Source organism: Pan paniscus, chromosome 11, assembly GCF_029289425.2.
Source record: "Pan paniscus chromosome 11, NHGRI_mPanPan1-v2.0_pri, whole genome shotgun sequence".
Lineage (NCBI taxonomy): Eukaryota > Metazoa > Chordata > Mammalia > Primates > Hominidae > Pan > Pan paniscus.
In genome coordinates, this window is record NC_073260.2 from 2453013 (window position 1) to 2469184 (window position 16172).

At 58.0% G+C, this 16172-nt stretch overlaps 2 protein-coding genes across 5 annotated transcripts; one reads left to right on the plus strand and one right to left on the minus strand.

Annotated features, from left to right (window-relative positions):
• Positions 1-860: 860 nt before the first annotated feature.
• C8G (complement C8 gamma chain) lies at positions 861-3031 on the minus strand. 3 transcript variants are annotated; one of them, XM_008970101.5, is made up of 8 exons: positions 2899-3031; positions 2533-2694; positions 2153-2289; positions 1924-1994; positions 1731-1838; positions 1357-1458; positions 1234-1272; positions 861-1155 (listed from the first exon to the last, which is right to left on the minus strand). In XM_008970101.5, exons 1-8 carry the CDS (start codon positions 2929-2931, stop codon positions 1142-1144), a joined length of 666 nt encoding a protein of 221 aa, XP_008968349.1. In that variant the 5' UTR covers positions 2932-3031; the 3' UTR covers positions 861-1141. The 3 variants fall into 3 exon arrangements, with proteins under 3 accessions (XP_008968349.1, XP_034785476.1, XP_054973422.1); XM_034929585.3 differs by having other exon boundaries at positions 2828-2948; XM_055117447.2 differs by having other exon boundaries at positions 2533-2931.
• A 244-nt stretch (positions 3032-3275) lies between these two features.
• FBXW5 (F-box and WD repeat domain containing 5) lies at positions 3276-7572 on the plus strand. Of its 2 annotated transcripts, XM_034929583.3 has the most exons (9): positions 3276-3420; positions 3908-4123; positions 4511-4668; positions 5073-5247; positions 5321-5469; positions 5544-5961; positions 6323-6470; positions 6544-6756; positions 6836-7572. In XM_034929583.3, exons 2-9 carry the CDS (start codon positions 3931-3933, stop codon positions 7077-7079), a joined length of 1698 nt encoding a protein of 565 aa, XP_034785474.1. In that variant the 5' UTR covers positions 3276-3420; positions 3908-3930; the 3' UTR covers positions 7080-7572. The 2 variants fall into 2 exon arrangements, with proteins under 2 accessions (XP_034785474.1, XP_034785475.1); XM_034929584.3 differs by lacking the exon at positions 3276-3420 and having other exon boundaries at positions 3984-4123; positions 4407-4668.
• Positions 7573-16172: the final 8600 nt, after the last annotated feature.

A 16172-nucleotide genomic window follows, 5' to 3' on the forward strand; every position in this document is an offset into this window, starting at 1 on the left:
TGCCCTCCTGGGGTCTAGCAGCTTAGTGAACAGGTGGGCACAGCAGGGGGAGCCCTGCCCGTGGGATGGGGACCCCCCTGGAGCAGCTGCTGGCTCCTCCCTGCCCCCACCCAGGCCGTGTGCTTTGGGACCAACTCCAAGGTGCCTTCTCCTCCCATCCCTGCCCACTGTGGCCGATTGGTGGCTGATCCCCGGACTTGTAAGTTCCTAGGGGGAGGGACCAGCCCACCTGGTGGTCCCAGGGCCCAGCACACAGTGGGCCTTCAGAAATGCTTATCAAACAAATGCCAGTGGCCGCAGGCAGGGCCTGAGAGGAGCAGCTTAGCGGCCAGGTCCAGGCCCAGCATGGCCAAGCCATGCCGGGTTCCTGATATTCTCCGGCCCTAGCCCAGGGGCTGCCCCGAGGGCAGAGCTGGCCCACCCCCACATTCTCTTCTGCTTCCTGGTTTCACGGGGGACGTGGGAGTGGATGAGGTGTGCAGAGAGTGCAGTGGCTGTGGGTGGACAGCACCAACTGCTGCCACCAACATGGGCCAGCTGGTGCCAGCTCGGCTCGGAAGAGGCCAAAATGGGCAGTGACGGGAGACAGCTGGCCTCCCATGGGGGCGGAGGAGCAGCCCGGGGGCTGCAGGACAATGGCCCAGGCAAGAGCAGCCTTGGAGTGAGGCTGGACGCCCCCAGGTCCCAGCAGGGCACAAGATGGGCATATGCCAGAGAGGATCTCCCCTCCCAAATCCCAAGAGCCGCTGAAATCGGCCCAGTGCCCACTGCGTGGACTCCAGCCAACAGGGAGCGCCGGGCTTTTAAAGAGGCGGGGTGGGGGCAGAGAGGGCCTTGGTGGTACTGGCGCCGGTCCAGAGTGGACAGAAGAGTCAGAGAGGGGTCTGAGACATTTAATAAGTAGGTACCACTCCACCCACTGTCCTCTGGGGCAGCCAGCAGAAGATCCCCTGCCCCGGGTGGCAGGGCCCTGATCTGAGGCTGGTTTCACAGAGGACGGGCAGCGGGCACCCCACTGGTGGGGTCGTCTCTCGGGGCACTGACTTCTCAGCACTGGAGCTGTGTGCCGGCCTCACCTCCTCACTTCTGCAGCAGGGATGAGACTCAGCCGGTGGCAGTGGCCCCCCTCACCACGCTGGCCTCACCTCCTCACTTCTGCAGCGGAGACGAGACTCAGCCGGTGGCAGTGGCCCCCCTCACCACGCCGCCATGCTTGCCCCGCTGTGCACTCACCGTCCAGGACGTGGAACTGGTCTGCAGCCTCGCAGAAGCCTGGGGGCCCAAGGCAGGGGTCAGGCTGGACATCAGCCCAGAGAGTGGGGGTGGCTGAGCTGGGGACCTGCTGGGGACACTCACCGTACTTGGGGAAGTAGAAGATCTGGTCCTCAGTCAGGTGGGCCTCCTGGACCCGCTGCTCAAACCCACTCAGGACCGAGTCGCTCACAGGGAGCGAGCGGGCTGCAGGGCAGACAGGGTTCCTGGGGTCCTGGCACCAGGCGGCGTGGAGGGCTCTGGGAACGGGGTCTGTGTGTCCCCTGCCCCCTCGGGGCCCTCTCCCTGCTCCCACACCAGGCCTGTCTGTCACTACTCCCTGGGCCCCTGCTTAGCAGGAGGGTCAGGATGGGAGAAAGGAAGTGTGTCCCCATGGGCTCACCCAGCCCCTCGGGGTGGCCCAGTGAGTGTGCAGAGCTTGAGCGCCTGCCTGGTCACAGAGGCTGGCCCCCACATACCGTAGAGCTTCACTGACAGCTGCCCCGCCCGCTCCAGGTACAGGACAGCGAAACTCTGGTAGTCGGTCTCAGCGACAACCACGTGCACAGCCCCTCGGGCGCCTCGGGCTGGGGCAGAGCCACGGTAGCCACGTCAGAGAGCCACAGTGGCTGCGTCATCCCCCACCCACATGCCCTGCAGCCCCTGCCTCACCTTGAAGCAGGAAGCGGCCGAGGACCCCTGTGTCTCCATAGAGCTGGCGCACCTGCCAGCAGATCCCATCCCTGGGGGGGCGGGGAGGAGGCACCACAGGCTGGGAGACCCCAACCAGGAATCGTAGTCCAGGCCACAGCCGGGGTGGGGTCAGGGGCCAGAGCAGGGCTGAAGTCTGGGGGCTGAGAGGAGGGTTGGGGTTAGGGTGCAGGGCTGCTCTGGGACTCACAGCTTTCGGAAGGTACTGACAGCCATGGCTGTGCCCTGGGGAGCCACATGCAGTGTGGTGGCCTCGGCCCGGTGGCCCTGCTCCTGCAGGAAACGGCAAGCGGAGCCCACAGCCACAAGGAGCCAGGTCCCTGCAAACTGGGGGCAGACCATGGGAGAACTCGAGGGCACTGTGGGAGGGCCCCTCACCTGCTTCCCTCTACACCCCCCACAACTTCACCTGCTTCCCTCTCCCCCCCAACAACTTCTACCTGTCTCCCTCTACCCCTCCCACAACTTCGCCCTCTCCCCCCTGACACACAACTTCTACCTGCCTCCCTCTACCCTCCTCCCCCAGCCCAAAAACTTCACGTTCCTCCCTCTACCCCCCACAACTTCTACCTGCTGAGCATCAAAATTGGCCTTGGGCTGGATGGTGCTGATGGGGGATGCGGGCCGGCGTGGCCTCTGAGGCCTCTGGCCCAGCGAGCCAGCTGCCAGGAGCAGAGTCAAGAGGGTCACAGTCCCAGGGGGCAGCATAGTGGCGGCGGCAGGGTGGCAGGACTGTGGGAGGCCAAGGGTAGCACCACCAAGTCCCAGGACAGAGTCTACTCTGCTGTCACAGAGCCCAGCCCAGGAAGTCCATGTCCATCCGTTGCCTCCCCAACCCCAGCCCTGGGCCAGCCCCACCCCCCACCTCCAGCCTCCTCGTGAGCCTAGCTTCGATCTGCACTTCCTGGCAGGGCCCTGGCACCATGTCCCACGTACAAAGTCCGAGTTGACCTCTGGCTGTTTATCCATTTCTCCTGCACCCCTGATTTCCACTGACAGTCCTTAGCCCTTTACACGTTATCTTCCTTAAACCATCACCCAGTGGTCTTATCTCCATGGCCAACGTCACGGGGTTCACGAAGCCACTTGCTCAGGGCCCGGCAACAGGGAGCGCCGGAGGCGGGTCCCGAACCAGCGGTCGTTGAGCCTCGCCTGCAACCCCGCCCACGACCGCCGCCCGCTGGCCACAAGGGGCGCTGTTTCTAACGCGCCCGAGTGCGCGCAGGCGCACAAAGAAAAGCCGGCCAGGCCGCCGGAGCCCAAGGCGCAGGCGCACGAGGGGCGGATGCGGGCTACCCGCGCGCTCTGCCTTCCTCGGCCATCGATGCCTCGGGGCTCGTGGCGTCGAGCCTGGCGGGCTCCCCGTTGGGCGGGGGCGGCGGTCCGAGCGGCTGCTGCAGCGGAAGCGGGTCCGGGTCGCGCAGGGCGGGGGCGGCGCAGCGGGCGGAGGCGGCCGTGGTGAGTGCGCCTGCGGCCCTCGGGGGTCCCGCCTCGTCGGCCCCGCCCGCCTTGGGCGAGTGCAGGAGCCCCGAGGCCGCCCGTGCGCTCGTCCCCGCCGTCCGCCCCGAGCCCGCCGGGCAGAGCTTCTCCAGGGCCGCAGGGCGGAGGCCACTGCCTGGCCGCCCCGAGCTTCCTCTCGGTGGAAGCCCGTCCCCGGACGGCGCCTGGTGTCCCCGTGCTTCGCGTGCGGCGGTCCGGGCCCTGGCGGGCTGAGGGGCGCCCGCTGCCGGCCGCAGGAGGCCGGGGGATGACGCGGCGGAGAGGGGCCGGCCCGGCCCGCCCGGAGCTGCCGGGTCCTTGGTTGGGCGGCGGTGCCCGGGCGTCCCCTGCAGACACGCAGCCCCGTGGAACTCCCGGCGGGACGGTTGGGGCTGGAGGAACAGGACGCCTGCTCTCGGCCTCCCTTCCCGGGCCTGGGCTGAGGGCAGCCGTTGGTGGGTTTCAGGGCCGCCTGGGCAGAATGTCACGATGGACGAGGGCGGCACGCCCCTGCTCCCCGACAGCCTGGTCTACCAGATCTTCCTGAGCCTGGGCCCGGCCGACGTGCTGGCCGCCGGGCTGGTGTGCCGCCAATGGCAGGCCGTGTCGCGGGACGAGTTCCTGTGGAGGGAGCAGTTCTACCGCTACTACCAGGTGGCCCGCGACGTGCCCCGACACCCAGGTCAGTGGCGTGTGGGGCGCCTACCCACGTTCTGCAGCCAGGGCCCCGGGCCCCTGCGCTTGGGGGTCAGCCTGGCTGGGGACCCGCCCCGCGGCCCCGAGTGTCCATGCTCACACCCTCACACCCTGATGGAGGCCTGTCCGGACACAGCACAGGCGCCCCTCAGAGCTTGGAGGCCAGAGGGTTCACTAGGTCACTTGGGGGGTGGGGGGTACAGGGGTCTCTGTGAGCTACAGGGTTGAATCCCCCAGCCGAGGCCTATGCCATGACTAGTGGGTTCCAGGGGCACCACGGGGCCTGCCAGGACTGCTGGGGCCACACTCAGCTCATGGCCGTAACTGCGAGGAGGAAGGCCCGGGCCCAGGACTGACAACTGCCCACCCGCAGCGGCCATGTCCTGGTACGAGGAGTTCCAGCGGCTGTATGACACGGTGCCCTGCGTGGAGGTGCAGACGCTGCGGGAACACACAGACCAGGTCCTGCACCTCAGCTTCTCCCATTCCGGGTACCAGTTCGCGTCCTGCTCCAAGGACTGCACTGTGAAGGTGAGGACCGCCAGGTGTCCTGCACACCCCACCCAGCTCTGCCGCAGCACGGAGGTCCCAGGACCCAGGCGTTCCAACCAGGTGGTGGTGGGGGGGGTGGGTCAGGCCAGAGGTGACACAGCAGCCTCCCTGCATCCAGCGGAGGGACCACAGAGGATCAGGAGCGGTGCAGGGTGGCCCTGAGTGCTGAGGAGAGGGTCCCACACACAGCCACCTGCTCCAGGGGCAGGCTCCTCCGCTCTATACCAATGCCCCCCGAGTGGATGACAGTGGCTGGAAGGGGTCCCTGCTCCCTGGTGGCCTCTGAGTAGGGCTGGCAGAGCTGGGGCCTCATGGCTGTGTAGTAGCAGGCCCCCGCCCCATGACCTGGCCAGGCGATCACTACAGCCGCCCCTGCCGTACAGATCTGGAGCAACGACCTGACCATCTCGCTGCTGCACAGCGCGGACATGCGGCCCTACAACTGGAGCTACACCCAGTTCTCCCAGTTCAACAAAGACGACTCGCTACTGCTGGCCTCGGGGGTGTTCCTGGGGCCGCACAACTCCTCGTCCGGCGAGATCGCTGTCATCAGCCTAGGTGAGCACGGGCGGCGGGTTGACCCTGCCCCCGCCCCACACCGACAGCCTGTCCAGCCCCGGCCTCCCCACAGACTCCTTCGCGCTGCTGTCCCGCGTGCGGAACAAGCCCTACGACGTGTTCGGCTGTTGGCTCACCGAGACCAGCCTCATCTCGGGGAACCTGCACCGCATCGGAGATATCACCTCCTGCTCGGTGCTGTGGCTCAACAATGCCTTCCAGGTGCGTGCGGGGCTAGGGGCGGGGCTGCCCTCCCTGGGGCCTGGCGCCCACCTGGCACGTGCCCCCGCCCCCAGGACGTGGAGTCAGAGAACGTCAATGTGGTGAAGCGGCTGTTCAAGATCCAGAACCTCAATGCCAGCACCGTCCGCACGGTGATGGTGGCCGACTGCAGCCGCTTCGACAGCCCTGACCTGCTGCTGGAAGCCGGCGACCCGGCCACGTCCCCCTGCCGCATCTTTGACCTAGGCAGCGACGAGGAGGTGGTGGCTGGCCCGGCCCCCGCCCACGCCAAGGAGGGCTTGCGGCACTTTCTGGACCGCGTGCTGGAGGGGCGGGCACAGCCACAGCTGTCGGAGCGCGTGCTAGAGACCAAGGTGGCCGAGCTGCTGGCCCAGGGGCACACCAAGCCACCCGAGCGCAGTGCCACAGGCGCCAGGAGCAAGTACCTCATCTTCACCACTGGCTGCCTCACCTACTCCCCACACCAGATCGGTACACCCCTGCCACCATGCTGCCCGCCTCGGTCCTAGGAGCTTGGGGGAGGCCGGGCAGGGGTCCTGAGGGGCAGACGGCAAGCAAGTCCACAGGCAAAGCTGGGATTGTTCACTCGCCCCTGGGGTCACAAGCCCAGACCTGGGGCCTGTGGGATGAGCAGTGAAAACAAACGCAGGCAGGGCCGCTGGCCAGCAAGCAACCGACGGGCCTGATTCAGGTCTGGGGCCCCCAGAGCAGGCAGTGCCCACGGACCTCTGTGGTGCTCACAGCCCCAGACACCCCATTGGGGTAGGGAGCTGCCCTGGAGTGATGTCCCTGGGGCATTGGACAGGGACCCTCACCGCAGCCCTCCCTGCAGGCATCAAGCAGATCCTGCCACACCAGATGACCACGGCAGGGCCCGTGCTGGGTGAGGGCCGGGGCTCCGACGCCTTCTTCGACGCACTGGACCACGTCATAGACATACACGGACACATCATCGGCATGGGCCTGTCGCCCGACAACAGGTGGGCCTCTTGCCAGTGTCCCAGGCGGGGTGCCCGCAGGCGGCCCACACCTAGCACAGTGCCCCTCGCCCAGGTACCTGTACGTGAACAGCCGCGCCTGGCCCAACGGTGCGGTGGTGGCCGACCCCATGCAGCCACCACCGATCGCGGAGGAGATTGACCTGCTGGTGTTCGACCTCAAGACCATGCGGGAGGTGAGGCGGGCTCTGCGTGCGCACCGCGCCTACACGCCCAACGACGAGTGCTTCTTCATCTTCCTGGACGTCAGCAGGGACTTCGTGGCCAGGTGCAGGGCGCGGCTTGGTGCAGGGCGGGCGTGGGCGGCAGTGGGCCGGCGGCCGGCTCACCCAGGCGCTGTTCTGCAGCGGGGCAGAGGACCGGCACGGCTACATCTGGGACCGCCACTACAACATCTGTCTGGCCAGGCTGCGGCACGAGGATGTGGTCAACTCAGTGGTCTTCAGTCCCCAGGAGCAGGAGCTGCTGCTCACGGCCAGCGACGACGCCACCATCAAAGCCTGGCGCTCCCCACGCACCGTGCGCGTCCTCCAGGCACCTCGCCCACGGCCTCGCGCCTTCTTCTCCTGGCTTGCCAGCCAGAGGCGCTGAGGTGTGCTGGGTGCACTGGAGCCACCGGGACCCCTTGAGGAGGTCGCCAGGCTCTGTGGCTTTTTCCCGAGCGGGAGAGGTGGAGATGCTTGTAGCAGTTACGCCTTAGGAAGGGGACAACCAGGCCCCGCCACGCGCTCACACGCAAACCTGCTCACGCAGCTGTGATGCTTGGCACAGGGTGGCCAGTGCAGATGGAGCCCAAGGCCCCCTCGGCCTCCTGGCCAGCTTGGGGTACACAGGATACTGGGGGTGCCGCTCCTCACTCAACCCCAGGCTAGGGGTACACCTGACCCAGCTGGCCTCGGCCCGGGGCACCTTCGGCTGGTCCTGTGGGGCCCTGGACGGTGGCCCAGTGGTGGCAGGGGCTGCTCCTGGCTGTGGTTGTGCGCCCGGGGCTTGGGAGCGGCCGGTCACGCTGCTGTGGGCCCGAGTGTGTTGCATGTCCACGCACCACCCATTCAGGGCCCTGAATAAACAGTTGGCAACAGCACATTGTTGTCCAGTCTCTGTCTGCAGGGAGGGAGACTGTGGGCACTGCTGGCACAGTGGAGTGGACCTCATGGTCACTGCTGACGGGTGACGCTGTTAGCGCTGGCACAGTGGTCCTACTGGAGTGAATGTTGCGGTCACTGCTGACAGGTGACATGTGCGTCTGAGGTCATGTGCTGGTGCCAGACTTTGTCACACTGCCCTGTCCTCCATGACCTCCAGGGAGATGCCTGGCACATGTGCCGGGGCTGGCAGCATGCAGGGCCTGCCATCTGGGTCCAGGGTCAGTAGGCCACGTCACTCCCAGTGCCAGGGCAGCCCCCACAGTCAGTCCCGTCCTTGAGGGAGTTCCTCAGCTGCTGGGTCCAGAGTCGGCAGGCTGCGTCGCTCCCAGTGCCAGGGCGGCCCCCACAGTCAGTCCCATCCTTAAGGGAGTTCCTCGGCTGCTGGGTCCAGAGTTGGCAGGCTGCGTCACTCCCAGTGCCAGGGCGGCCCCCCACAGTCCCGTCCTTGAGGGAGTCCCTCGGCTGCTGGGTCCAGAGTCGGCAGGCTGTGTCGCTCCCAGTGCCAGGGCAGTCTCCACAGTCAGTTCAGGCCGGCGAGGATGGGACCAGGGGCCCAGAAGTGGGAGCAGAGGTGGAGCTCCAGCTAGACCCCGCAGGCTTTGTTGGAACTGCACCGGGAGCTCAGGGGCCCGGGGCGATGGTGGTGACAAGGCAGATGGCAGGAGTAGAGCCTGGCACTCGGGTCAGCTGCCCATTATAGGAAGCACACAGAGCTTGTGGCTCCAAACATGGCAGCAAGCAACCCCGTACAGAGAAAGGACGCAGAGGAGACGAGTGAGTGTCGAGGTGATGGTTCCCCTGAGCCACGTGGGCCGCAGGTAGAGACCCTGGGGCTGAGCTCGAGCACCGACGGGGTCAGGGACGGCACCACCAAGAGAGGCTGCGCCACCCAGAGGGACAGAGCCTCTGCCCTGCCAACTCCTGGTCTCCAGCTGGGAAGCCCTGGGGACCACTGTAGTTCATAATAAAACCCCCAACGTGGGCGAGAACAAGGAAAGGAAGGAAGACACACCAAAGACCCCCAGACAAGATGAGCTGCCCTGAGACTAACACCCTCAGAAGGGAGCTGACAGATTGTGTAAATGCAAGCACACCACGGGCAGGCTCCAAAGAATTGAGCAATTTCCTGAAAAGGACTTACCTACGTTCACATTCAAGGAGACTAACAAAAACATTCCTATGCACCATAAAACAAAAGTGGGGACAGAAATCAAGAGGACTTGGACATTTCAAAATAAAAAGGGAGCCAATTAGACACTGGAAAATGACAGGGCGAGTGACTGCATCAAAAGCTTGATATGTAGGCCGGGCGCGGTGGCTCACGCCTGTAATCCCAACACTTTGGGAGGCCGAGGCGGGCAGATCACGAGGTCAGATCGAGACCATCCTGGCTAACACGGTGAAACCCTGTCTCTACTAAAAATACAAAAAATTAGCCGGGCGCGGTGGCGGACGCCTGTAGTCTCAGCTACTCGAGAGGCTGAGGTAGGAGAATGGCGTGAACCTGGGAGGCGGAGCTTGCAGTGAGCCAAGATTGCACCACTGCACTCCAACCTGGGCGACAGAGCAAGACTCTGTCTCAAAAAAGGAAAAGAAAAAAAAAAATCTTGATATGTGGAAAGCGCTGGACCAGACAGACTCGACGAGAGGACCAGGCAGCAGAAGATGGCACAGAGGAGACGAAAGAAACACAGCCCTGGGAGGTGAATGGAGCGGCATGCATGCCCCCACCCCATCTGCGGGGCGGGGGTGGAGACCCAGTGTTTAAAGAGAAAGTGACTGAATTAGCCAAAGAACAGAAGTCCTCAGAAAACATATGCATTATATGAAGAAATCCTGTTTCCAACGAAGGCCTCAAAGAGGTCCAAATATCCACTTGCAGACTTAACAGTGTTTCCAAACTGCTCTATGAAAAGAAAGGTTAAACTCTGTGAGTTGAACGCACACATCACAAAGAAGTTTCTGAGAATGATTCTGTCTAGTTTTTATACGAAGATATTTCCTTTTCTACCATTGGCCTCAAAGCGCTTGAAATTTCCACAGGCAAATTCCACAAAAACAGTGTTTGGCCGGGCACGGTGGTTCATGCTTGTAATCCTAGCACTTTGGGAGGCCGAGGCAGATCACTTGAGGTCAGGAGATCAAGACCAGCCTGGCCAACACGGTGAAACCCCTTTTGTACTAAAAAAAAAAAAAAAAAATTAGCCGAGCGTGGTGGCACACACCTCTAATCCCAGCTACTCAGGGGACTGAGGCAGGAGAATTTATTGAACACGGGAATGAGCTGAGATTGTGCCACTGCACTCCAGCCTGGGCGACAGAGTGAACTCTGTGAAACTGCAGCTATGAAACTTGCGCACGGGGCCCAGAGCAGCTGCCGGAGAGCTGGGTCAGGGAGCAGCAGCAAGATCCCAAGTTTCGCAGAACTGGTGCTTGACCTAACATCCATGACCTGAACTCCACGCAGCCGCAACACCGGACGTTGAGTGCTGGGGCCAGGCAGAAAGCCCAGAGCAGCCCTAAGGGCCAGGGAAAGGAACCCACGCCGATGCGCAGGGTCAGTGAGGCAATGCCCTGGGTTTGCCCTCTTCTCCATTCTTTTGTGACCCTGATGGCAGTGGGAGTGGTGGCTACAGGAACCCATCAGAGCCAAACTTGGGGCCAGAAAGTCCCTCACAGCTCGGTGCGGCTGTATTGAGGGTGGGACCACCCCCGTTAGCTTTCCTCCCCTGCCCTCCTGCCACATAGACTCCAACGCGGCCCAGTCAAGGGCATGTCACTGTCTGAACTGACAGTGAGTGAGCCCAGCAACCAAACCCAGCGTGGGGAGCTTGGGAAGCACCCACATGGGGTGGCTGTGGATGCCGGGCTCAGCTCACATGCAGACGCATGGGTCTGATGATCACACCATGGACGTGGGGAACTGCAGACCAGCCTTGGGTCCCAGACCAAAGACCAGCAGCTCTGAAGACAGGAGTCCACGCAGGTGGGAGCAGTGTGGGCCCAACCCTCACGGGACCAAGTGCCTGCTAACCAAAGACACCCACGCAGGCGGGAGCAGTGTGGGCCCGACCCTCACGGGACCAAGTGCCTGCTAACCAAAGACACCCACACAGGCGGGAGCAGTGTGGGCCTGACCCTCCTAGGACCAAGTGCCTGCTAACCAAAGATACTCATGCAGGCAGGAACAATGTGGGCCCAACCTTCACAGGACCAAGTGCCTGCTAACCAGACTTCAACATTTCCCACAGGATTCAAACATGACCCAGATCTCATAAAGTCATATTCAAAATGTCTAGAATATAGCCCAAAATTGCTTGACACACGAAGAACCACAACATTTCAACTTGCAGCTGGGCACCGCGGCTCACACCTGAAACCCTAGTTCCCTGGGAGGCCACGGCTGCAGGGAGCAATGATCAGGCCGCTGCACTCCAGCCTGGGTGACAGAGACCCTGTTTCTAAAAAATAAAAATAAAAAAGATTCAATGTGCAAAGGTAAAGACCCATAAATTCTATTTACCAAAAACAATTAGTAGCTTTTTAAAAAACCACACAACAAATTTTTATTATTTTTTAATTTTTGTAGAAATGAGGTCTATGTTGCCCAGGCTGGTCTCAAACTCCTGGGCTCAAGTGATCTTCCAGCCTCGGCCTCCCGAAGTGCTGGGATTACAGGCATGAGCCACCGCACCAGCCAACGCAATTCTTAAAAGGCACTGGGATTCCTCTGCTTCAAGATCATTACTAGGCTAGAAAAATAAAGCTTGTTCTACCAGAAATCACAAGTAAGAACTGAGTGTTCTCCAAGGCAGAAATTGTAGAGTCTAGTGCCATTTCAGGCAACGATGACTAAGCTCTGAACCCCAACATCCACAGCTGCCCATCAGAACACTTAAACCAGCTCGGAACAGACCAGCACAATTCGGCTTCATCAGACACGGCCACCGTGCTCTTCTAAGATGCTAATAACCCCAAACAGGAGGTGCTGAAACCAAATGAAAGACAGTCTTTGAGGCTAGTTGCCACACCAACTGTGAGTTCCTTGTTATGTCCCCCTTCTATAACATTAATCAAGGAAATATTTTACTGCAAGGAGTATTTTATATGCCACTAGCCATGAATTTTTGTCATTAGTTACTACATAAATGTCACCTAGTGCCTGCCATTATCCACATGGCACAACCATTTTATGTCTACAATTCACTTCTGTATTTACAAACAGAATCTTTGTGATTCCCATAAGTACATTAGCAAAGGTTTAACATCGAGATGCAATCTAACATCCATAACCTCCATTGTTTTGCAGACAGCAATGTAGGAGAGATTTTTTTTTTTTTTTTTTTTTGAGACAGAGTCTTGCTCTGTCGCCCAGGCTGGAGTGCAGTGGCACGATCTCAGCTCACTGCAGGCTCTGCCTACCAGGTTCATGCCATTCTCCTGCCTCAGCCTCCCGAGTAGCTGGGACTACAGGCGCCCGCCACCACGCCCGGCTAATTTTTTTGTATTATTTTAGTGGAGACGGGGTTTCACTGTGTTGGCCAGGATGGTCTCGATCTCCTGACCTCGTGATCCGCCCGCCTCGGCCTCCCAAAGTGCTGGGATTCCAGGCGTGAGCCACCATGCCCGGCTGAGGATTGTGCTCTTTAAAACAGTTTTATGACATTTGGATTTACAAAATCTGAACACCTTACAATCACTGCAGATGAACATTATGCCATGGCCCCAGGTAGATGCACCCTGAACAAAAACTCACACTTCCCGATATGCAGGGGGAACCTGCAAGTCCTCACCAACCAAACGCCAGGCTTGGGAGGAAGTGACACAGACACAGATGCTGAAATTATCTGACAAGGACTTTAAAGTAGCTACTATAAATATGCCAGAGCAAGCAATCACAAACATTTTGCAATGGATGTAAAAATATGAAAGTCTCAGCAAAAAAATAGAAGATGTAAAAAGGACCATTCATACCAAGATTAGGTATCTATAAAAAGAGAAGGAAAAAGGCTGGGCACGGTGGCTTACGCCTGTAACCCTAACATTTTGGGAGGCCAAGGCGGGCAGATCACCTGAGGTCAGGAGTTCAAGACCAGCCTGGCCAACATGGTAAAATCCCGTCTCTACTAAAAATACAAAAAAAAAAGGCCGTGTGCGGTGGCTCACGCTTGTTAATCCCAGCACTTTGGGAGGCCGAGGTGGGCGGATCACAAGGTCAGGAGATCGAGACCAAGTTCCAGCTACTCGGGAGGCTGAGGCAGAATGGCATGAACCCAGGAGGCGGAGCTTGCAGTGAGCCGAGATTGCACCACTGCACTCCAGCCTGGGCGACAGAGCAAGACTCCATCTCAAAAAAATAAAAAAAAAGACAGGTTCTCACTCTGTTGCCCAGCCTTGAGTCACCGGTACAGTCATGACTTACTGCAGCCTCGACCTTCAGGCTCAAGTGATCCTCCCACCTCAGCCTCTCAAGTAGCTGGGACCACAGGCATGCACCACCACACCCAGCTAATTTTTATATTTTTTGTAGAGATGGGGTTTTGCCATGTTGTCCAGGCTGGTTTTGAACTCCTAGGCTGAAGTGATCCGCCTGCCTCGGCTTCCGTAAGTGCTGGGATTACGGCGTGAGCCACCATACTGGGCTGCAGCCTCTTTTTAAGGGCACGAATCCCATCCACAAGTGTTGCACCCTCATGATCTAAAAAGTCCCGCCTCCAAGTACCATCACATTGGAGATTATGTTTCAACACAGGAAATTGGGTGGGGGGGCACAACATTGTCTTCTCTTAGTCTGTTTTTGCTGCTATAACAGAATACCTGAGACCAGATAATTTATAAGGAATAGAAATTTATTGGCTCACAGTTCTGGGGGCTGGGAAGTCCCAGAGTAAGGTGCCAGTGTCTGGTGCAATCCTTCTTTCTTGTTGTGTCACTGTGGAAGGGCAAGAGAGGGCCAAGCTCATCTTATTATACCAGCACCAATTCCAGCCTATCCTCCCTCTGACCTAATCACCCTTTAAGGATCCCACCTCTTAACACTGTTACAATGACAATTAAATATTAACATGAGTTTGGGAGATAAAAACATTCAAACCGTAGCATTCCATCCCTGCCCCTACACCAATTCACGTTCTTTTCACATACAAAATATACTCATTCCATCCCAATGGCCCCATTCAAAAGTCCAAAGCCCAGAGTCTCATCTAAATCAAACATGGGTGAGACTCAAGGCATGATTCATCCTGAGGCAACTTTCCCTCCACTGTGAGCCTGTGAAATTAAACAAGTTACGTGCTTCCAAAATACAGTGGTAGGGCAGGCAAAGAACAGACATTTCCATTCCAAAGGGATAAACTGTAAAGAGGAAAGGAATAACAGGCCTCAAAAGCATGTCCAAAGTCCAACAGGGAGAATACTACTAAATCCTAAGGCTTGAGAATCATCTTTGACTCCAAATCCTGCCTTCTGCATGCCGTGGGGTGCGGCTGGGTCCTCAGGCTCTTGGGAACCTCACCCCTATAGCTTTGCTGGGCTCAGACCTCACACAGCTCTCTTAGGTTGGAGTCTCGTGCCTTCAGCTCTCCCAGGCTGGCAATGAACACTAGAGGCTCTCCAGTTCTGGGGTCTCAGGGGTGGCCTTATCCCCAAGGCTCTACCACATATTGCCCTAGTGTGGGCTCTCTGCCATGGCTCTGGCCTGGAGACTTGTGACATCCTGTGTGACACCCAGTGGATGAAGCCATGTCCCCACAGCTCCTGCAAGGCTGCAGAATCGACACCACCAAGGCTTATGACTTGTACCTTCCCTGGGTCCACGTGAGACAGGCTGGAGTGGCTTAGGGGGTCTGCACTGGAATGCAGACAGCAAAGACTTGGGGTGGCCCTGGCCAGCAGGCTCTAAAGTCCACACCCTACACCTCTCTTTTGACATATTTCCTTCCCAAAGGCCTTGGCACTCTGGGCCTGTGGTGGGAGGGGCAGCACCAGGAATCTGAAATGCCTCTAGGGCCATTTTCCCACTGTCCTGATGAGCAGCCTCTGGCTTCGTTCTGTCCATACTAAGTTGCTTGGCCACACACTTGGTCTGTTCTCCTAAAGACATCTTATTACTCCCTAAATGGGCAGGCTGAAAATCCTTAAGATCCCTATTCTTTCCTTGTTAATTATAAATTCCATCTTTAATTCATTTCTCTTCTCACATCTTACTCTCTGCAGTTAGAAGAAGACATGCCACACCCTGAGTATTTCTTCAGCCAGATATCCCAGTTCCTTCCACAAAGGAAGGACTGGGCATGGACACCGTTCAGCCACGTTCTCTGCCACTTTATAACTAGGATGGTCATTCCTCCAGTTTCTGACACCTTGTTCTTCATTTCTGTCTGAGATCTTACCAGAATGGCCTTCACTGTCCAGATTTCTACCAACATTCTGACCATGACCACTTAAGTATTCTCAAAGAAGCTTCAGACTTTCCCTACAGTTCTCTTCTGAGCCCTCAACAAAATCACCCTTTACACTCCATGAATGGCATCTAAGCTTCTTCTCGCTCCTCCAAACTCTTCTGGCCTCTGCCTACTACCCAGTTCCAAAGCTGCTTCCACATTTTTCGAGCATTTGTGATGACAACAAACCCACTCCTGGTCTCGATTTTCTGCCCACAGCACCCTGATACCAAAACCAGACAAAGACAATACAAAAGACAATTATAGACAAATGTCCCTCATGAACAGAGATGCAAAATCCTCAAAAAAAATTTAAATCAAATCCAGCAATATATAAAAGTGATAGTGCACCATAACCAGGTAGGGTTTATTCCAGGAATGCAAGGTTGGTCCAATATTTGAAGATCAACATAAGTCACCGTATTAACTGTACAGGAGAAAAACCACATGAATATATCACTTGGTATAGAAAAAGCATCTTTTTTTTTTTTTTTTTTTTTGAAGACAGTTTCCTTGTTGCCCAGGTTAGAGTGCAATGGCACGATCTTGGCTCACTGTCACCTCTGTCTCCCAGGTTCAAGCAATTCTCCTGCCTCAGCCTCCCAAGTAGCTGGGATTACAGGAGTGCACCACCACGCCCAGCTAATTTTTGTTTTTAATAGAAATGGGTTTTCACCATGTTGGCCAAGCTGGTCTCAAATTCCTGACCTAAAGTGATCTGCCTGCCTCGGCCTCCCAAAGTGCTGGGATTACAGGCATGAGCCACCAAACCCAGCCATTGAAAAACATCTTGATAAAATGTCTAGTCATGATATAAAAAAAAAAAAAAACCCTTGAAGCAAACTAGAAGTAGAAGGGAACTTGCTCAACCTGATAAAACAGCATCACCAAAAATCCCCGTGGGTAACATGATACACAATTGTGAAAGTGAGAAGGCTTTCCCCGAGAGTGGGAATGAGGAAAGGCTATAGACTCTTACCATTACTATTCAACCTTATAAACGGGAAGTCAGCCAATGGAACAAGGCAAGCAAAAGAAATAAAAGGCATAGAGATTGAATAAAAAGAAATAAAACTGTCCTTATTCATGGATGA

Excerpts from the sequence above, each read along its gene's own strand:
- C8G (XM_055117447.2), bottom strand. The coding sequence starts at position 2,931 with ATGGATAAACAGCCAGAGGTCAACTCGGACTTTGTACGTGGGACATGG. Across the intron at positions 1,995-2,152 it reads GTCAGTACCTTCCGAAAGCT|GGATGGGATCTGCTGGCAGG; the intron begins GTGAGTCCCAGA and ends CCGCCCCCCCAG. Across the intron at positions 1,273-1,356 it reads CTTCTACTTCCCCAAGTACG|GCTTCTGCGAGGCTGCAGAC; the intron begins GTGAGTGTCCCC and ends TTGGGCCCCCAG.
- FBXW5 (XM_034929583.3), top strand. The coding sequence starts at position 3,931 with ATGGACGAGGGCGGCACGCCCCTGCTCCCCGACAGCCTGGTCTACCAG. Across the intron at positions 5,470-5,543 it reads GGCTCAACAATGCCTTCCAG|GACGTGGAGTCAGAGAACGT; the intron begins GTGCGTGCGGGG and ends CCCCGCCCCCAG. Across the intron at positions 6,471-6,543 it reads GGCCTGTCGCCCGACAACAG|GTACCTGTACGTGAACAGCC; the intron begins GTGGGCCTCTTG and ends CCCCTCGCCCAG.